Consider the following 22,048-nt stretch of genomic DNA (forward strand, 5'->3'; position numbering starts at 1 on the left):
GGTTAAGCTCTGTAACGGCAAGCCCAAGAAATCTGACAATGGAGCGGACTCTTTAGATGAGAGAATAAGAAGAAGAGGAAGAAAGAAGAGGAATGCTTCTATTTTGATGAGCCAGGGCATTTTGCGAAGGACTTCTAGAAGAAGAAGGGGGCCAGCTCAGAGTCAGAGGAGTCAAACTTAGTTGGTGGTCAAAGAGGAACTTTTGCTAGATTAATTATATGGACCCCGGTGTTATTGTCAGGATGTCTGACATTGAGAGATGGTCAGAAGAGGAGTGGTGATGGGCAATGATGAGTGCCTGGAGCCATCTGGGTGCTTGGTTGGTGTTGCTGACATAGAGGGGGATTCTTCGATAGGACCTAACGACTCGGGGTCAGATGGAGGCTGCGACTTAGATGGGACAACACAGAAACACACATTGAGTCTTACGGTCCAAGTTATCTGGTTTTATGCTTGGTATATAACTTCTCAAGTATGCTATTTGGTTGCGGACCTAGCCAAATCGAGGACAGGTTGAAACAAACCCTGAGACCATGGTGCCTGGATTAACGTATGACATATGAAATAGTAGTAGTTTTCCATTTAAAAACTTCATAGTGCTAGCTCTATGTCACATGGATCTTATTATACTTATGTGTGGGATAATTTAGAAAAGCTATCTTGTCTGAAAGACATTCAAATAGATCTGTGGGTCACTTGAGTTTGCATTTTTTGTGGTGGCTTATATTTTAATGCAGGCTATGTTGCTCATTATACATCTTATGGAATGTTTCTTGAATGTGATCTTTGTGTCTTTGCTGTGTAAGATAGATCGGCAGAGACATCTGGCTTCAATGCTGACAGTGCCATTGTTGACTTGCAGGTTCCATCAGTAATTGCATCACCGACATATTATTTGCTACATATTGTGCGCGAGGGTATCACCTTTTTGGCGTGCACGAAGATAGAAATGCCACCACTTTTGGGCATTGAGGTATTTTTGTTCTACAACGATATTGTATTAAGCCTGGGACATACTGTCTTGCTGACTAATAAGCTGAGAATATGCTGAAGTTTCTCTGCAGAGTTGCAGATGTTCTTTCAGAATACATTGGAGGCCTCACAGAAGACCTTATCAAGGACAACTTTGTTGTTGTCTATGAGGTACGTCTTTCGCATGCCTCCATGCAACTTTTGGTGTACAACATGACAACCTTTATGCATATATTCCAAAGACAAACTAATTGTTTGTGACTCGCAGCTAAGTGGTTTGACTGCCTATGTGTTATCCTTGGATGTATGCATGCCTAGCTTTCTTCCTTCAGGCAATATCATACATGTTTGCTTGACTATTAGAGTGTGTCAGGTTTTTTTTCTTGGGGAAGTCCTTGCTGGGTCAACACATGCCACAAATTCTTTTTTGAAGGAATTTTTAAATGATCGTTTTATGGGACTTTATGAGTTGCATTACAGTAAATTGATGTTATCTTCTTTAAAACCTCTTCGTTTTCTTCTCTTGAGAGTTTTGATATGCACTGGCAGCTCCTCGATGAAATGATGGACAATGGGTTTCCGCTTACAACAGAGGTCAATGTTCTAAAAGATATGATTGCTCCCCCGAATATTGTAAGCAGAATGTTGAGTGTAGTCACAGGAGGATCTTCCAATATGAGCAGCATATTGCCTATTGCTACAGCATCAAATGTACCTTGGCGAGCGAGTGACGTGAAGCATTCAAACAATGAGATTTACTTCGATTTGGTGGAAGAGATGGATGTCATTGTGAACAGGTCTGCAGTTAAGGCTTCCTTAATATATTTCTTTGTTTCTAGGATTTAGCAATATGGTCTCTCAGGAGACTTAGCAAACATATCATGAAAATATTCAACATTGTCACTGGTCCGAGTAACTTCTAAGTAAGATGATGAATAGACTGGGAAGTTGTTATACGAAGTGTGAAAGATGAGACTACATTAATGAAGTTTCAAAGTTAATAGATTGGTTTGGCAGCTATAAGTAATGCTCTCTTTGGTCTTCTTTTGTCTTACTGTGCCCTGCCATTTTATCTCTTGTGCAAACTCATTGTCAGCTGAAGTACAAAAGCAGTCATAATGTCATTGTCTCCTGCATGTCAGCTTGCTTACTTTAAGAGGGACTGAGCTAATAACGGATTGCTTGGGGATAATCCAATCAGGGATTTAAAACAATATTTGAGCAAAACTGCGCATCTCGACAACAAAGTGATGCCCCATTACAGCCTGTACAGATGATACAGATTGAGGCCTTTGCATTAAACACTATGTATCAACAGATGCAGCAAACTCAAGCACAAGTTACTCAGTTGCAGGCAACAACAGCAGGGTAATCGGTTTGCTGCCTAGACAATCCTTAAGAGTCATCCTTCTTTCAACCTTGAGGTTTATTTTGAGGATTGAAGGATGCTTGGTTGATCGGTGGGAATCTTGTTTCACGCTCACCAATTATCTCGACCGGGAAAGGATTCTCTCGGTAGCAAGATTTGAAAGTGAAGCCAACATCTCCCACTACTTTGGCAAGAACTCCGTAAGGTAGTTACCAAGGAATTCTGGATTCAGTCTGATAAGTTTGATAATTTCAAGGAACTTCTTAATTTGAATAAGGGGATGATGCCCTTTGGGCAAGGATTTGGAGGTTTGGTTTCCAAGCCCAGAAATATGAGTCAGTTGATGTTACAGATCTTATTTTGGGAATATTGTAACTCTTTATTAGACTATTCACTTTGCAAAGATATATGATATGACCTTGGCTGCGATGCAGAGGTACTGGTGCACTATCTTCTCTGCAAAGTTATTGGCTGAACCATAAGGAGAAACAAACGTGTAGAGTCCCAAGCCTAACTCTGAACACCGGAATACAAAGAAACAAGCTTTCGTTGTCAAGAAATGAAACTCAAGATAAATGCAGTAGTTGAAGCCTGTGCAAAGGGCTTATGTTTCAGATGCAATAAGGCATTTTGTACCGTGTCCCCTCTGATCTGTACAGCTCCTCATGTCATGGGTCATCCTGTTCATGTGTTATTTGATATTGGGAACACTGACAACTTCATTGCTCCTTCTCTTGTGGAGAAGCTGAACATCCTCGTGGTTCAAAGTAGTCATTACTACGTTGTGTATATGGTGCATGGACAATCTGAGTCCTGGGAAGAGATGGTGCCTAGTCTACATGTTCAGATTGAAGACTATGAGGAGGCTCTCTTGTTCCATGTTATGGGCTTAGATGGGGTTGATATTTTGTTGGGGAAGGAATTTCTCTATCATAATAGCCCTTATGTAAATGTTGATTATAAGAACCATTTAACGCGATGCGAGTAAGGAATGGTTCTATCATAATAGCCCTTATGTAAATGTTGATTATAAGAACCATGTAATGCAATGCGAGTTTAATAAAAAGCTTGTGCTCTACATGGTGATCTTCGTGGACCAATGGTCACAATGGCATCTCATTTGGATTTTGATGCAAGTAATAATCAAATTCTTGGTTTGTGTTGGAAGCTTATGATATGTTGTGCAATGAAACAAACGACACTAATACGCATGTTTTGAAGCTGAAATCAATTGTGTAATGGATTGTTCGCCAAAACACACCCATGAAGCGTTCCTCACGCTCGATACATCTGAGAAAGAGAATGTTGTCCCTATATACACTATATGCAGCATGGACAATAATTAGATTGCTTGCTTACCTGCACATCATAGTGTCTCAGTTGTGTATTCAGCTTCCCAAATCGATGTATGGTCTTGGGGAGTAGACAGGCGCTGGTGAGCCCTCTGCTTAGTATTATTATTGAGAAAATCAGCCAGATGAACTTTGTTCCTATAGAATGGATGTAATAAGAACTTAGCTGAATCAAGAATTGATGATTCTCCCAAGGCTCGACTCCTGTGAGATATAACGTTTGAATTCTCAATAGATGTATTTCCAACAGAACTGCTTTCTCCAAGATGGACGCCATAAGGTTGAGCTGGTTCTTGGAGCTCAGCCCGTGTTCAGGCAGCCCTACAAGTTAAGCCGAATGGAAAAGAATGAAGCTGTATGAACAACTTGAAGAATACCTCCATATGGGTCACATTTGAGCCAGTAAGTCGCCTTAGGGTGCCTTTGTGATCCTTGTAAAAAAGAACGACAAAACAATGCGAATGTGCGTTGACTACAAGGGTCTTAAGAAGTTAATGATCAAGAGTAAGCATAATTTGTGACTTGTCCAAGATGGATGATCTCATTGATTGGCTCCGTGGAGCTAAGTTTTTTTTGAAAATTGATTTGAGAACGTGCTATCATCAAATAAGAATATTTAAAAGTAATGTGTAAAACACTGCCTTTGCACACGGTTGGGATATTATGAGTTCTAAGTGTTACCCTTTGGAGTCACAAATGCACCAACCAGAGATGATGAATGACATCTTTTGTCCATATGTGGAAAAGGCTCTTTTTATATTTTTAGATGACATCTTGGTGTGTAAGAATCTTGTTGAGCATGGACGCCATTTGTGAATGGTATTGACTATTTTGCGAAAGAAAATACTTTTTACTAAAGAAAGCAATTGTGGGTACTTGAAAATGAACTGGATATGGCGGTACTCTTTTATAAACTTTTATTTGGAAGTTGAAACTATTCTAAGTTGGCATTACCCTTGTTAGATTTTTCTAAATGGGTAGAGAAAGGGAAGTACAATAAGTATTGGCCCATGGAATGGACTCAGAAGCTTGATGCTTGCTTCCAACAATTGGAGACATTATGGATATGGCTCTACTTTTGCGATCTACGTGGATAATTCATCTCCAAAGTTATCTTAATTTGTCTCTAAAGTATTTTTGCAATACTTTTGATCTAGGGGGAGGAAAGCTTGATGGTGTTTTGACTTTGAGATTCGTTATCGCAAAGGATCCACCAATATAGTGGCACAAGCCTTAGTAGGATTGGTTATGCAAGTCAGCTTTGCTTTACTGAGAGACTGTCTAAAGGGCCTTTCTCTTGAAGATGAATTCTTCCTTTGTAGATGGAAGCTGGGACAACTCCTTTAGGAATCAAAACTAGTGAGTCATTTATTTGGAATGGCTTTCTTTTGCAAAAGGAAAGGTTCTATGTAGTCGGAGTGAGGGATATGAGACACCTGTTTGAATATCACAACACTCCAATGCAGGCCATCCAAGGGTACAAAGGAATTTGGAGCTGGTCAAAAGAACTTTCTTTTGGCCTACGATGAAAGCTGATGTAAAACTTTATATTTGACATTGTGAAGAGTGCCACTTTAAAAAAGCTGAGCGCTTAAGATGTGGTGGCCTGTTGCATCCTTGGAAACACCAAGAAAGAAATGGCAGAACATTTCCATAGACTTTTTGGTTGGATTATTATGGACTTCTTGTGGGAAGATGCGATATGGCTAACGATTGACCGGCTCCCCAAGGTGGCTGGATTCATGCTGATTTGTTTATTTGAGAAGTTTAGTCTTTATGGGTTGCCTGCTGAAGGTGTGACAGGTATGCTTAGTTTACTAGGCATTTCTGGCAAGTGCTATTCAAGAAGTTGGATACTTAGCTTAGCATGACTCCAATATATTGATTTGAATAACATTTTTCCATCACTATGCCAGCATAAAATTGTGTTCACACTGAATGCAAAGCCTATATGGCAAGGATTGCACATGATGGATTGGAGTTATGCAAAGCTAGTAAAGCAAGAAATTAATAAACTTTTGAGAGAGGTCTCATGATCCAGTAAACAAAAGTGGTTGGCTCTTTTCTATTGGCATTGTTCCCAAGAAGAATGCAGAATTGTTGAGTAGGTATTGAAAAGTAGGATGTTATGTTTTTCAAGGCATTATTCAAGGAATATATCCGGACCACTTGACCACTTGATGAGTGATGACTACTACGGACATCCTAGTGCTATCACAATGATCTGCCAATGGTAGGAATGATGCTTCAATCCCAAACATATGCAAAGGGTGTAGCTCATAGTGGTTGGAGTGTTTAGACCAAAACTTTCTCCTCTGGTCTCGAAGGTCAACTGTAATCATACAACCCAACTTCTCTTTTGGTCCCACGTACTCAACAATATCCCTACCTCTAAATGGTCCAGGCTATTCGATTTCATTTAGCAATAAGCGTAGTATTTCTTTCCTTCATGTGCCCATTGACTTAAGAAATTAATCGACCCATTTGCACTCCCTTTTAGTGATAACGTTCTTAACAAAGCAATAGGACATGAAACGTGGCTTTCATGGATGGATAACAATGGATATAATCAAATCTCGGGGAAAATCCCACCTTCACAACGGAATGGAGTGCTTATGCAAGTAGAGCGTTGATGTTTGGGTTGAAAAATGAACCACCAATGCTTCAGAGAGTCATAGTTGAAATATTCAAGGATTTTGGAACCCTTTGGCTATGAATCTAGGAGTCTGCACTTGATGCAGATAAAAAGGCCTACCATCTGTTGTAAATGAAATTCCACTCTCGTTGTTGTGAGCTGTTGAGCTCTTTGTTGCTATGAAGTCCATTGAGAACCAGTCTTGTAAGTACCAAAATTCTCCTCCCTTCAAGCTGAACTGGCCCTTTCTTCTCTACCTTTTCGTCACCCACCCTTGGGTTGACTGTATGGCAGCTGCTCGGAGGCCTCTCTTCCTTGTCCCCTTTCCTCATCTTGCCCGAACCTTGCGGGCTGTGTGCCCCCCTACAGGCCTTCTATTCGCCCTTCTCCCCTCCTCTTGCCAAGGCTTGGACTAAGTTATGACTTCTTCTACACCCCCCTCTTCTCACATGCCTTTTTATCCACCTCTCCCCTCTTTTGCCCAGCCTTGGGCAGCCTCACATCTTCCCTAGCCTCCTTTTTGCTCTCCAATCCCCACCCTTATTCCTCCACTTGAGTTGATCCCACTCCCTTTTAGGCAGGCATTTTCCTCCTCCAGTTCTCTCTAGCTTCCTCTCCTCTATTACATAGATAGGGTCAGAGATTATGGCATGATTGAGGAAAGCAAACACAGGTTACCATGGAATGCCTTGTCATTATCGTCTAGCTTGCGATGAGATGTGCTACTAGATGGTTTCATTCATGAGGCATGTCTATTGACCATCTCTGTCGGGGACGTGAATTTCTAGGATCTGAAGGTTAGAGAGGGGTAAAAATCCCTTTCGCTTAAAATAGCTCCAGGAGCCATGTTTGGCTAGCTGGCTTGGAAAGCAAATAGGAAAGTGGAAATTTGCTTTCAGGGCTGTTTTTTGGACCACGGAAGAACAGGGAGAGGCAAGGCACAGGCTGGAAAAGTGCTCCAGGGCTAATTTGTCACATCACCTTGTTGATTTTTGACTACTAGGGCAGTTTGTGGGTTGTTGGCGGGCTTGCAGAAGCTCAAAATTGAAATTTCGTTTTTGTGCCAGGAGGTTCCAGATCAGTTCGTTTTTGCTGCATGCCTACTGTTCATGCCTTCCCACAGGCCCAAATCTAATTCACTCTTCTTTTAGGAGCTTTCCAGGGCATGTGGCTATCAAAATCGCACTTTTCCAGGCAATTTGGAGCTTCCAGGCAACTTGATTTTCTTCCAGACTTGGTGATTCTCTTCCAGCAGGTCTGCTTGGGTTGCTTTTGCATCTGCTAGGGTGCTAGAGATCTTGCCGGGGAATTTCGTTTTTCCTTGCTGGCTGTTTTTCCCAGGGTTTCGGGTGCTTTCCTATCGGTTGATTGCTTTCCGGGGACTCTCCTACTTTGCCTCAGAACCTTCAAATCCTTTTTCTTTGTGCAGTCGGCCTTTCTGTCTGCCAGGAACAGCTAAGTGTGGTTGTTTTGTTGGATTCTGACTTGCTAGGCCTCCCTTGACAGGTATTCAGAGCTACCAAGACAGATAGGGCTGATTTCTCTCCTACCAGGACTCCCCTACTGGGTATTAGAGCTGCCAGGTTAGAACCCTCTGCCAGATTCGGAAGAAGGGCCGCTATGGAATGTTGCACTGGACTGGGATGCCATTTCTATGATTGTAGAGCAGGACGGAAGTGCTTGTGATCAGATTATTCAGTTGGCTATCTGTGGACTGATGCAATGCGGTGCGATTCTTATATTTGCATGCCTTGTGAATAAAAGATAAAGAAATAGCGAAAGGGGCGTTAAGTTTAGGGCCAATATGGTGTCCGGTGCAAGATGGGGGCGATCTAGCTCTCGGTGTGTTGTGTTCTAAGTTGATTTGGTTTGTTGTGGAAAGTTCTAAGTGGCTGCAAATTGAGTATTTGCTGGTTGTTATCTGCTCACTTTGGGGATCCAAAGGCCGGTTGCAGTGGTTCCGTTGCCGGGATATCACCATCTTCTTCAAGAGGGTGAGCCCGTGGTTCTGTTTGGGTCATGACAACAAATACTGGTTGCTATAATAAATTTGCAGCCAAGGGAATTTTTCAACCATGGATGCCTAGGAGAAGTCGGAGTCTTTGGGTTATATTGCATGGTGGGAGGAAGATCATGAACAGCCCGTTCAATCAGAGCATGCCACTGAGGGTTCTCGTTAAGAAGAGGAAGAGGTTGAAGAACCAAATGCGGATGAAGAGTTCATAGCACAGTTGCAGGGACCGCTTAGACTTTTGTGCAGTTGATGCAGGATCCACGCTTTGCAGAAGTGGTGAATGCACCTTTGAAACTTGAGAAGAAGAAGAAGAAGAAGAAGAAGAAGAAGAAGAAGAAGAAAAAGAAGACTCCACAAGTTGGCGCAATGCCTCGTGCATCAGGTATGGGTGGAAACTCTCAGAGCTTTCCGTTGTACGGTTCGGGAGAGCAGACTTTCCCTCCATCTTCTATGCCCACGGGTTACTTTGGAGGAGGTTCAGTGTTTCAGGCGATGGTTGGACAGCCTGAGCAAGGCATGGGGATGCCTGGAAATTTCCCTTATGGATTTCAGCCTGGCATGCAAAGCTATCAGGGACAGATGTTCGGAGGTATGCCGGCTATGATGCCTAATATGATGTATGCAAACATTGGGATGCAGCTAGGGATGCAGACTGCCATGCTCCGTATGATGGGGAATGCCTGGAATGAATGCAATGGGACCAGGAATGGTCAATCCTACAGTGAATAGTGGACAAAGTGTCACAAATCTTGGTAATATGATGCAGCCCCCGTATTTACTGCCACCTACTTATGATAATCTCACGCCCAAGGGGAAGCAGAAAGATTATAAAGAGGGTGGTTTAGCTCTGGAATTCGACACTTTCAATGGGAGCCAAGACAGGTTGAATGTTCTCACCTTCATTCAGTAATTTGATGTAGCATACTCAAGTGGGAATTTCACAGAATCGTCCAAATTTCGCAAAGCCGCCACTTTCTTAAAGGGAAATGCTTTGCAATGTGGACGAATATTCTTTTCTAGGGGAGAGCACCCACCACATGGGTGGAGTTTAAGCAAGTCTTTTCAGCTGCGTGGTTGACCACCACATTTGAGGTTGACATCATGAATAAGTTGGATGTAGAGAATTGCCGTAATTTGGAGGAATACAACAAGAAATTTTGTTAAGCTCTGTTGCCAGTTAGTTCCTATCGGCATGTTCCGTTGTCTGAGCACGTGGAGAAATATTGTTGTGGATTGCCAAAGGAAATTTGAGACTTCTGCACGAAGTCCAAGGTTTCTAACATGTCGAAAAGAGAGGAGAGTTCAAAAGGAAGGAGGGCTTCAAACGATAGATTTAGAAGACCATCGAGAGCTACTTTAGTTGCGGGGCAGCGGCATGTTCTCAAGTCATCACGGCCTACCAAGTTGACAGAAGAGGAGAAATAGGTCCTTAGAGAGCATAATAGATGTTTCTACTGCAGAGAGGAAGGCCATCAGATGCATGATTGTCCACTCAAGAAAAAAAGACAGCATCCCTAGGAGGATAGAGATGAGCTGAAGGTGGAACCCAAAGCTGATCCTAAGAGCAAGAAACAAAGCCATCTGCTGGCCTTGTACCTGATATGATCACTGATAAGAAACAAGAAGACGATACGGAGCTTTGTAGAGCTTGGGGCAAAGTTTGTGATTAGACCGCTCTATTTTTCTTCGACCCAGGTGCTAAAGCAAATTTTGTTTCTCCTGAGTTAGCAGGTAAGCTGGGTATACGCACCCTGAGGAGATGGGTTCACTTGCACAAGCGGACATGGCTGCTACTGCAATTCACTAGATCTCTCTCTACAGATCCTCACGCTATGAATTTACTGCAGAAATACTCAATAGAGCTCTCTCTCTCTCTCTCTCTCTCTCTCTCTCTCTCTCTCTCTCTACACACTGCTAGGGCCTAGGACAACATGTCGGGCTGGACCCCCCCGAAGGTCTTTTATTTCTTGAAGAGAATCTGTTACAAGAGTTCAGCGTAGAGCTGTCTGATACATTTCCCAAAAATCCAAAACGTGAATCATTCATTACAAGAGCTTCAAGCTCATTTCAAATTGGCAACATGCCACTTGTCTAAAATCTAGACTAAGTCCTATTACATGCCACTAAGGGCCACTCTGGAGTCTTCAAAGCACTTGGTCACACGAATCGCCTCCTAGATGCTTGTTAGGCTCCCGTAGTGCTTAGGAAAAATAACTCTTCCTAGTACCTGCAACAAATAATTAAAGCGCACCACCATGGCACCCATTAATTGTTAGCGCTTTGCATGCAAATAACACACTGTGGACTAATTCTAGTCACGGTGGGCGTCCCCACTGAACACATGTGCACACCTAACAAATATAAAAATATATATTTGTTCTCTAGTTGACCGGAGTCAACACTCTTGATTATAATTAAGGAGCTTTGACCAAGGGTCGAGGCGCCTTAATTATAGCCAAGTCTCTCCAACCGAAGTTGGCACAACTCTCCAACCGAAGTTGGCACATCTTGGTTAACTGTGGTTAACCCTCTTGGCGCATGCCAAGTCTCGTTGACCGAAGTCAACACTCTTTGACCGTAGTCAGCTCTGTAATTCTCTGGTTAACCGTAGTTAACCCTCTTGGTAATAAACCAAGTCTTCTTGACCGAAGTCAGGTTTACTTGACTAGAGTCAAGTATCTTTGACCGTAGTCAATCCTTTGACCATTAAAAGAACTCTTTGACCATAATTAATACATATAAAACTCTTTAATTATGATCAAATAAATGGTCAACTGTACTTTGACTTAGGATATTTACATTGTGGTGACATCCCCTTGGCTTCTATTCAGTTGACCTCAACTGAAAAGCTTCCTTGTAAACATCCAAAAGATGTGGATGATCGGATAACATGTCTTCGTCCATCCACTTGGCATCTAATGCCGTATAATTCTTGAATTTTACAAGATACCTGTAAAACTCCTTACCTTGAGGGCCTTTACGTACAGTATGGTACACAATTTGCTCTGGCTGAAGGACCTCCTCCAGCTCATCCACTTCTGGTGGATCCTCTAATACTGGTTCTGTAGGCTCTGGTCCTTGGAATTTCTTTAGAAGACTCACATGGAATGCATTGTGAATCCTCCAATGCTCTGGCAATGCTAACCTGTATGCAACCTCATTTATTCTTTCCGTAACCCTGAAAGGGACATAGTATCTGGGAGATAACTTTGCATACACTTTCTGTTTGCCTTTAAACTTGCGGAGCCTAGCTTTTTCAAACTTCAAAAGTACCCAATCCCCTTTCTTGAGATCTAACTGTCTCCTATGCTTATCTGCAGCTCTTTTATGTTTCTCTTGAGACCTTTCGATTGCTGTCCGGACTTGGCTGTAAGCTGTCTGGAGGTCTCTCACAAACTGATCAGCTGCAAATATTTCATCTTTGGTCCTCAATATAGGTGGCAAAATCACCTTCCCATAAATGACCACAAAGGGGGCTTTCCCTGTAGAGCTGTGCACTGTATTATTGTAAGCAAACTCTACCAATGGTAGGTACTTTTCCCAGTCTGAACCTTGGTCACCCACGTAGCATTTTAGCATATCTAATGTTGTAGAATTTGCTACTTCACTTTGACCATCTGTCTGGGGATGGAAAGAAGAAGAAAAATTCAGATTCGTCCCCATGTTATCAAATAAAGCTCTCCAGAATAGACTGGTTATTCTGGGATCTCGATCACTAACAATGGACTTAGGCATACCATGATGCTTAAAGATCTATGCCATGAAAAGATTAGCCATATGATCTGCCTTTATGGTTTTGTGAACCGGAATGAAATGAGCTTGCTTGCTGAATCTATCAATGATAGTTCAAATCTCATCATTCCCTGACTTTGATCTTGGCAAATCAAAAATAAAGTCCATTGTAATACTTTCCCATGGTGCCTGAGGCACGGGAAGAGGCATAAGTAGGCCAGGTGCCTTCCATCTGTCATACTTCACTTTTTGACACGTAAGGCATTCAGTAACAAACCAGCCAAAAGAAATACCTCTCTAGTGCTAGAGTTGTTGCTGTAATTCCTCTGTGTCCAGCATAGGGAGGTGCATGGCATTTTCCTCATCTCCTGGGTGATGCATAGGCAATCATCTTTCATTAGATACCCATCTTTGAGGGAATAGTGAGTGGTGGATTGCCCCTCTTGCATTTGTTGTAAAATCTCACCAAAATCTGCATCACTAGCATATTGCTCCCTCATGCCTTCCAGGTCCTGATGATAAGCAATAGTCACATTATTGACCTGGGGTCTTTGGGACAAGGCATCTGCCACTCTGTTCCGAATTCCTGGGGTATGGACAATCTGAAAATGATACATTGACAGCATGTTTGCCCATTTCATATGCTTCTCGGAAAGCTTGGTCTGAGTCAAAAAGTATCTCAGACTTTGGTGATCTGTTTTAACAGTAAAATCTGCACCCAAAAGATAGTGCTTCCATGTATGGATGGCATGAATTACAGCCAATAACTCTTTCTCATAGATTCCCATATATCTTTCAGCATCACGCAATCTTCGGCTCTCGTAGGCTACTACATGTCCATTCTGATGTAATGCAGCCCCAACACACTCTCCACAAGCATCGCAATCAACATCAAAAGGTTGATAAAGATCCGGGACTACAAGAATAGGCTCTGTAGTCAACTTCTCCTTGAGTGTATTGAATGCTTTCTTCTGTGATATTCCCCATGTGAAGGCTGCATTTTTCTTAGTAAGGTCATGTAATGGAGCTGCGATATCAGCAAAATGCCTGATAAACCTTCTGTAGTAAGAACACAGGCCTAGGAAACTTCGAACTTCATGCACAGTTTTCAGCTCTGGCCATTCGTGAATTGCACGGATCTTTGCTGGATCCATATGTATCCCATTCTTGGATATTATATGCCCCAGATAATGGATTTCTTCCAAGAAGAATTCACTTTTCTTGCTGTTTGCATAGAGCTGATGATTTCTCAGCTCTTGAAACACTATAGCAAGATGTTCCCTGTGCTCTTCCTCTGTCTTTGACATGGTGCAAGAAATGTACTCAAAGTGTCGTGAAAATCACTGTTTAAATCAACTGCAAAACAATAACTGTGGCAAGTGAAATCTGAACTGTCGGTGAAGATAGAACTGTTTGCTGATCATCTGTGGGAGCTTGACGTTTGGATATGGCGGTTGTAGAGAAATGAAGCTTTGTAGTAGTAGAGCCTTCAATGGAGCAGCTTTGGAGGCCTTGTAGTGGATCCTTCAATGGAGCGTGTGCTAAAGTCTCACATGAGACTTAGGTGTCGGCTGCAGAGGACGGAAGCTGCCTCATTGTAGTTGGAGTCTTTGTTGTAGAAATTGAGCACTGAGTAGTGCTTGTTGCCCTCAAAGAGACAAACCTCTCTAATGAATCGTCTCTCTCTCTCAGACTAGTGAATACTCTCATTCTCTCTTGTAGTAGAATTCAAAGTCTCTCAAGAAACTCTTAATGGAAATCCTCTCTAACTCAGAAAGAAGACATCTCTCTCACACAATAAGAATGAGTGAACTTGTCAGACATGCAATGGATGAAGTAAGACTAGGATATCATCAAAGAAAGTACCCGTGAAATACCTGTACTTTCGGAAGATGCGATCCATCATTCTATTGAATGTGGCTGGAGCATTTATAAACCCAAAAGGCATCACTAAGTATTCATACAACCCGAATGTAGTGGGGAACGCTGTCTTGTGCACATCCTGAGGCTGTATCCTCACTTGGTGATAGCCACTCTTTAAGTCTATCCTGCTGAAAACTGAAGCTCCATTTAACTGATCCAGCACATCATCAATGCGCGGAATAGGGAATCTATTCTTGATGGTCATTTTGTTCAGTGCGCGATAATTGACGCACATACGGAATGAACCATCTTTCTTTTGTACTAGCAGTACAGGGGAACAAAAAGGAGACGACCTGGGCTGAATCAACCCTTTGGACAGCAAGTCCTGTACCTGAGCCATAATCTCCTCTCTCTGAGTCCCACTGACTCTATAAGGTGGTCTGTTTGGTGGCTCACTACCAGGCATTAACTCTATCTGATGATCTTCTGGTCTCTCTGGGGGTAACTCCCCTGGCAAAGCATCGGAAAAGCAATCTTTAAAGTTTACAAGAAACCGAAACTTACCTTTGTCTGCATCATTCATTTCAGCATGCATATCTATCTCTTTTTCTTTTACAAAAACCATGTACGCAGAAATTGCAGACTTTATTGCTTTACCACTGTAACATCAGATACAATGGGGATAGTGTCCCCTTTATTCCTGGCAACTAAACGCTGATTTTTTCCCCTATGCACAAACTCCAGCACTCTTTCAGGAAGAGTCAACTTCACTGCCTTGCGATGAAACCAAGGCATTCCCAAGACTACATCATGATGTTTCAGTGGAGAAATGAAGAAGTCTTCCTGATCCACATAACTCTGTACATGAAGACGGAGCTTCCCTATCAAGGGAGTAACTGGCACAGGATTCCCACAGAACATCTGATCGGCATCCAAAGCCCTACCCAACTCCTCCGTCTTTATTCCCAGCCTCAGGGCTAGGTCCTCTGATATGAAATTATCAGTAGCCCCTGGATCAAATAAAATTAGTGCTTGCTGGTCTCTGACTTTGCCCCATGATAGCATCAATTCTCGTTCTTTTGGGTTTGAAACATGACCTAGTATATCAGGAATTCCTCCTGCCATTGGCTTTTGCGGTCCTCGTGGCTTCTTTGCCTCTTTTCCCTTCGAAGTTGAAGGCTTTTCTGGGCACTGGGCAGCCACATGCCCCTCTTACCGCACTTGAAGCATTTCCCATCTCTACGGAATTCAGCTATCTGTTCAGGGGTGAATGGAGATTTGCCTTTATAAGCCTTTGAAAACTGAGTACCCCTCGGCTTCTGAGGCTGAAACCCTTTCTTTTCAACCTTGGGGTACTCTTTCTTTTCTAATTTTGAAAAATCAGTTTTCTTTCTTTCGGCACGTCCTGCATGCAAGGATAGTACCGTGGATGGATCTTGTAACGGCACAAGACTAGCTACTGAAGCTAAATGCATAAGGTCTTGAATGTTCTTTGCTCCCAAAGCATTCACTACTGCTTGGATTCTTGGAGTGAGACCTGCTCTGTACTTTCTCATTTGGGTTGCTTTGGAGATCTTTTTGAAAGGTGCAACTTGCAAATAAGCATCCCAAAACTTTTGGTTGTACACATCCACTGTATCTCCTGCATCCATATGCAAACTGTCCCAATCTTGAAGAACATGGTCTCTAAAGTGTTTAGGCATAAACTACTGGTAGAAGGCTTTCTTGAAGTCCTTCCACTTCTTTGGGGCTGACCCATCTGTGGTCTGTGCACTCCACCATGCACTAGCTGTCGCTGTCAAGTGCAAACTGACCATTCTTAACTTGGAGGATTCTGAAAACTTTTCGGTACCGAATACAGCATCAAACTGCCTGATGAACTACAATGCTTTGTCTGTATGACCATACTATCCATTGTAGGTCATAAACTTGACAGATTTACCTCCCTCTTTGAATTCCTTGGTCTCTCTGGAAGACTTTCTCTTCCTAGACTTCTTGTGTTTCCTTCTTTTCCTGGATGGTTTATCTGATAAAGAAGAAGAAGATACAGAAGTCAAACTTGGGGTAGACGGTGATGGACTAGGAGATCGGTGATGATGCCTCGATATCTTCCTTCTATGAGACCGTCCCCTATGAGATCTCTCTTTCTTTGGTTGTACACAAGAGTGTGCCTCTGGCATTGGCACGTCATATACTGCATTAGGCATAGCTTCTGCTTGAAACAAATGCTGAGCCCTTGGATCCTTTCTGAGATTTTCCATCTCTTGTATACGAGTGCGTACCATCTGCTCAAATTCTTGCTGAGTTTGTTGCACACTTCTCTGATTTGGATGCGCATCCCTATCTTGTGAATCCCACTGGATAGGTGATTGAGCCATCTTCTTACAACTCGTCTGAGATCTGCAAATTTCTCGCACACACACTGTGTATGCAACTGATGCACGCTGCCTTCGCTTTCAAAGAGAAAATTTACCTCAACAAGAGGTGTCTTGCATTCACAATCTATGCCAGTACTGGCTGTCAATTCCAGGCATATACCCACACAGTTGCCAAAGCATCAACAACTATATTGCCCCTTTTCTGGCTACTGCAAATGGCTTCAAAAAGCATTTGTGTTTCCCTCTTTTCACTGCTCAAAGGCATGCATACTCTTTTTCTGCAAATCTCTGTTTTTTTTTTTTTGCTTTTCTGCTACTTTTCTGACAGTAAAAGTCTGACAGGCAGGTGAAATCTGCTAGCAGAAATAGTCTCTGCAACTGTCTTTTTTTTTTGGTTGAGAACAGTAACCAGATGAAGTAACTGACTGGTTACTCTAATGAGACTAACTGGCTCTAGTCTGACTGGATGGTTACTGTGTGGTGAAACTGACCAGACTGATTCTGTTCTGGTCTGGTTTGGTTGGCTCCCAACTCGGCCTTAACCCACTGTGGTCTGGTTAACCAACTATAGTCTGTTTAACTACACCCAGACTTAGCTAGTCAAACCTGGTCTGGTTTGGTTGGGCCAACTAACTGGACCTCTGACAACTAACCAGAGTTACACTAACCACGGGTTAGCCACTTGTCTGCCACATGTCAGTGCCACGTCAGCATCTGTGTTGGCTACCACATCAGCTTCCTGTTAGCCCTACCACATCAGCACCTACCACATGTCAAGGCCACCTCAGCTGCATGCGCTGCCACGTCATCATCGCGCGTGTGGACCTGCTGGCTGCCACGTCAGCACCATGTCATCGTCGCACGTTTGGACCTGCTGGCTGCCACGTCAGCACTGCCTATTTGCCACGTGTCCTACGCCACGTCAGCCTAAGGTTTCAAACCTTAGCTTGGCTGGTCGACGTCGTGCATCGCGCCGGCGCCCTTCTTCTTCAACTCCTCCTACGTAGAGTACCACGTCAACGCCTGGCTAGACGCCTCTGCATCGCCTCAGTCTGTGTCGCCAAAAGTTGGAACGATGGCAAGACCCGCTGCTTTGCACCTTCGCTACACCTTTCTAGCAATTGCGAATCAACACCCGCAGCTTGACGCACAGCATCAGAGACTCCAAACAATGGACAAGGTCTTCTTCTCACCTCGAGAGCTCCGAATAAAATCCCATCACGTATGCTTGCTACGTGAATGGAATCTCTGCGTCAATCTTTCCATCAACGGAATTGCTTCCTTCTCGTTCATTTCAGTAGGGCCTAGCTCTGTGTAACCTCAATCCCTTGCGCTCTTCACGCTTTATCTACCCGATTGTCAAAGCTTGAAGAAGCCTCGAAAACAGGGCTCTGATACCAATGCAATTCACTAGATCTCTCTCTACAGATCCTCACGCTATGAATTTACTGCAGAAATACTCAGTAGAGCTCTCTCTCTCTCTCTCTCTCTCTCTCGTACACCGTTCGGGTCCCATGGGTCGTTTTCGGTCCCCCGTGGACGATAATAATTTCTACTTCTACTACTACTTCTCTACACACTGCTAGGGCCCAGGACAACATGTCGGGCTGGACCCCCCCGAAGGTCTTTTATTTCTTGAAGAGAATCTGTTACAAGAGTTCAGCGTAGAGCTGTCTGATACATTTCCCAAAAATCCAAAACGTGAATCATTCATTACAAGAGCTTTAAGCTCATTTCAAATTGGCAACATCCCACTTGTCTAAAATCTAGACTAAGTCCTATTACATGCCACTAAGGGTCACTCTGGAGTCTTCAAAGCACTTGGTCACACGAACCGCCTCCTAGATGCTTGTTAGGCTCCCAGAGCGCTTAGGAAAAATAACTCTTTCTAGTACCTGCAACAAATAATTAAAGCGCACCACCATGGCTCCCATTAATTGTTAGCGCTTTGCATGCAAATAACACAATGTGGACTAATTCTAGTCACGGTGGGCGTCCCCACTAAACACATGTGCACACCTAACAAATATAAAAATATATATTTGTTCTCTGGTTGACCGGAGTCAACACTCTTGATTATAATTAAGGAGCTTTGACCAAGGGTCGAGGCGCCTTAATTATAGCCAAGTCTCTCCAACCGAAGTTGGCACAACTCTCCAACCGAAGTTGGCACATCTTGGTTAACCGTGGTTAACCCTCTTGGCGCATGCCAAGTCTCGTTGACCGAAGTCAACACTCTCTGACCGTAGTCAGCTCTGTAATTCTCTGGTTAACCGTAGTTAACTCTCTTGGTAATAAACCAAGTCTTCCTGACCGAAGTTAGGTTTACTTGACTAGAGTCAAGTATCTTTGATCGTAGTCAATCCTTTGACCATAATTAATACATATAAAACTCTTTAATTATGATCAAATAAATGGTCAACTGTACTTTGACTTAGGATATTTACATTGTGGTGACAGCTACAGGGCTGTGCATCACTTTGATCATTGGGAAGCTTCGTCTTCATATCCAAAGCTATGTTGATACTGAAGAATTTTACATCATGCCTATGAATGGTTGTGACGTACTTTTGGGCATTCCATGGTGTTATCGCCTTCGGGCTATCGTATATACTTTCAATAAAACAGTCACCTTGACTCATAGGGTAAAGACTTATGTGCTTCATGTAAAACTCAAAGGAGAGTCCATTCCGGTTGTATCTGCTTCTGCAATTACTTTAGTAATGAAAAAGCATATTTATGCATACTTAATTTTTGCAAAAGAAAAAGAGAGAGAAGATGATCAGCCGCCTCTTTTTGGTATGGATAAAGAGCGGACAGATTTCTTGTTTTAGTTTCAAGATTGTTTTTCTTGAGTCTTTACTAGGGGAACTTCCGCTCGAGAGGCATGAGAACCATGCTATTGGCATTATGCTAGGTAGTAGCCCTCCGAATATATCTCCGTACAGGGTCAGCGCAGCCTAACGGGAAGAAATACTGAGCCAGGTAAATGAATTGCTGCAAAAGGGTTGATTCGGCCCAGTTTTTTCACCCGATTCCGGATAGACCGTGGCAAAGCATTGCTATGGACTTTATCTTTGATCTTCCTTGTACACCGTCAGGTCATGATTGTATCTGGACCATTATTTGCAGGTTCAGTAAGCAGGGTCATTTTATTCCGGTGAGGAAGAAAATTTCTGTCTCATGTCTTTAAATACCACGGGATGCCACAGTCTATCATCAGTGACAGGGACCCACGGATGACAAGCTTGTTCTAGAGAGGATCGTTTGAAAATATGGGTACCACTCTGAATTTCTCATCCTTGTCTCATCCACGCAATCTAAAGAGGCCAATGTCACTGCCCTTGATATCTTGAAGTCTTATGTTTTGGATCACAAGGTAAAATGGGAGCAATTCTTGCCGCTCATTGAGTTTGCCTATAACAACATGGTTCATACTTCTACAAGAAAGGCTCCTTTTGAGATTGTAGAAGGATACAAGAAAGTTTCGCCGATTTTGCACACCAAAGATAAAATCTTTGAAGCTGATAAATTTGTGGAAAACTTGGATGAGGCTTACATGAAAATCAAGATGCTCTCCAGAGGTCTCAGGATAAGCAAAAGAGAGCCACTGACCGTCATCGTCATGAGCTGCAATTCAAAGAAGACGATTGGGTTCTCTTACGCTTTCAGACAGCATGGTTGGAAAAGAAAAAGGGGAAGGACAGACTGTATGTAAAGCTTGGTATGCGGTACTACAGTCCCTTTCAGAGTCTGCAAAAGATCAATGATGTAGCTTACAAGCTGAAGCTACCGGATCATTGATAGATTCACAATGCATTCCATGTGAGTCTTTTGAAACCGTTTTAGGGAGATTTGCCAGAGGATATGCCTCCTGAAGATCAGCCTGAAGTTGAAGAATTGGATGAAATCTTGGTTCCGGAATAGATTTTGACACATTAGGATCACAAGGTAAAAGATAGAGTTATCCGTTGCTATCTAGTTAAATACAAAAATTATCCCGCTATTGATGCGAAGTGGATGGAGGAGGGTGAATTGGCAGATTCACCTCAGTTGTTGCAGCTCTACCTAGAGGCATTGCAGCTTGATCCGACTTCGGTTGGGGTTCATTCAGGCTCAGCAGAGTGTGTGTCTGGAGCGTTGCCTGATGCTCAAGAGAAGGTAGCACCTCTACTCCCTTGGTCTAGACTGCTTCGGATATCTAGAGGTCACCCGAGGTACCGGTTGCTAACGGTAGGGCCTAGTCGGCCCTAGCAGGTTCTTGCGGGGCGGGGGGGGGGGTGCAGAACAACTCCTCTCTCATAAATAGAGGGCTTGTGCCCTCCCTAGTCCAATTCAATCCACTTGAAGCCAATGAATGTTAGAATTATTGCTATAATGTGACCAATGTAATGTAATAAGTAGGTTAGGGGCACTTTTCCCTCACACTGAGGTTTTTCCCCCTAACCACAGTTAGTTCACTAACTACGGTTAGTGAAGGATAAGGTTTTGTCACTTAGACAAAACCTATCACTCTATTCAGTTGTACTACACTCATCTATTGCAACTATCGTTTTCAGCTCTCTCTCTCTCTCCTGTTCCTGCTCTCACACTTTGCTCTCTCCCTTCAGTTTTATGGTACACAATATTCTGATTTCCCGTAATTTGTGGGACTATGTAAATGGGGATGAGTTCCGGCCGGCAAATGTGGCACCTAATACCCCTCCCCAACAAGGAGGAGGCAGAGGTCGTGCACAGGGTACAGCTGCAGCACAAGTTATTAGTGTAGTTATACCTACCACTCCAGAACAAAAGAGATGGGATTCACGTGATGCTTTAGCTTTGTCGTGTATTTCTCTTTCAGTGAAAAGATTCATCATTCCACATATCCGGTCATGTAAGACCTCAAAGGCAGCATGACATATTTTGGAGAGCATGTATGCAGCTCGGAATGATGCCAGGGTGTCTTTTTTGAAAAGAGAATTGTCTCATACACATATGGAAGAGGGTGACTCCATGTCAGTGCACCTCACAAAGCTACAGGATTTACGAGAACAGTTGCTGAATATTGATGAGATCATTCCTGATTCAGAGATGATTACCACTACTTTGAATTCTCTTCCTGAGTCTTATCTCAGCTTTCATACCTCGCTGAATTTGTCGTTGAGGGGGGGTGCAAATCCTCTCAATTTTCACGAGTTGATAGGACTTCTACTGAAGGAAGAGCAGACCTGGAAAAACATGGCTTCACGAGCAGGTGAACATGCCGTGCTTTCAAAATTCAAGCCTAAAGTAAAGGGACAGGCAAAGACATCAGCAAATCAGCCTTCCAGTGGTTCAGGACAGTCTTCTCAAAAGGCTAAGGGTGATGCAGGTAAACCCAAGAAGAAGGGAATATGTCATTGCTGCAAAAAGCCAGGTCACTACATTGGAGAATGCAAGAAAAGGCTTGCAAAAGAAAAGAAAAACAGCTCCGGTATGGCTGTTTCAGATTCAGCTCCTCATGCATCTGACAATGAGCAAGCTACAGCCAACTTTGTGGAGCACGACTATGCCTTCTTGTCTTGCATTTCAGACTCTCAATTGGCTGCTCCGGATAGTACAGCCACTTGTAATCATGACTCTTATGCTTTTCTGACATGCAGTTATGATTCTTCCAAGGATGCATCAGCTTTCAGTGTCAATGAGACACAAAATACATGGTATTTTGACAGCGGTGCCTCAAAGCATATCACTTCTAGGAAGTGTCTTTTC

At 43.0% G+C, this 22,048-nt stretch overlaps 1 protein-coding gene across 2 annotated transcripts in view; it reads left to right on the plus strand.

The window, feature by feature from the left end:
• LOC147889316 (Clathrin adaptor complexes medium subunit family protein) overlaps positions 1-22,048 on the plus strand; it is a 43,222-nt gene that overhangs the window by 15,944 nt on the left and 5,230 nt on the right. For both annotated transcript variants that reach the window (XM_087391430.1, XM_087391431.1), the window contains 3 exons: positions 863-973; positions 1,054-1,143; positions 1,522-1,769. In XM_087391430.1, the coding sequence (XP_087247556.1) occupies positions 863-973; positions 1,054-1,143; positions 1,522-1,769 (449 nt within the window). The remainder of the gene's footprint in view (positions 1-862; positions 974-1,053; positions 1,144-1,521; positions 1,770-22,048) is intronic.

Source organism: Dipteris shenzhenensis, chromosome 20 (genome assembly GCF_047967505.1).
Source record: "Dipteris shenzhenensis isolate YYH24624 ecotype China chromosome 20, Dip_SZ_1.0, whole genome shotgun sequence".
Taxonomy (NCBI): domain Eukaryota; kingdom Viridiplantae; phylum Streptophyta; class Polypodiopsida; order Gleicheniales; family Dipteridaceae; genus Dipteris; species Dipteris shenzhenensis.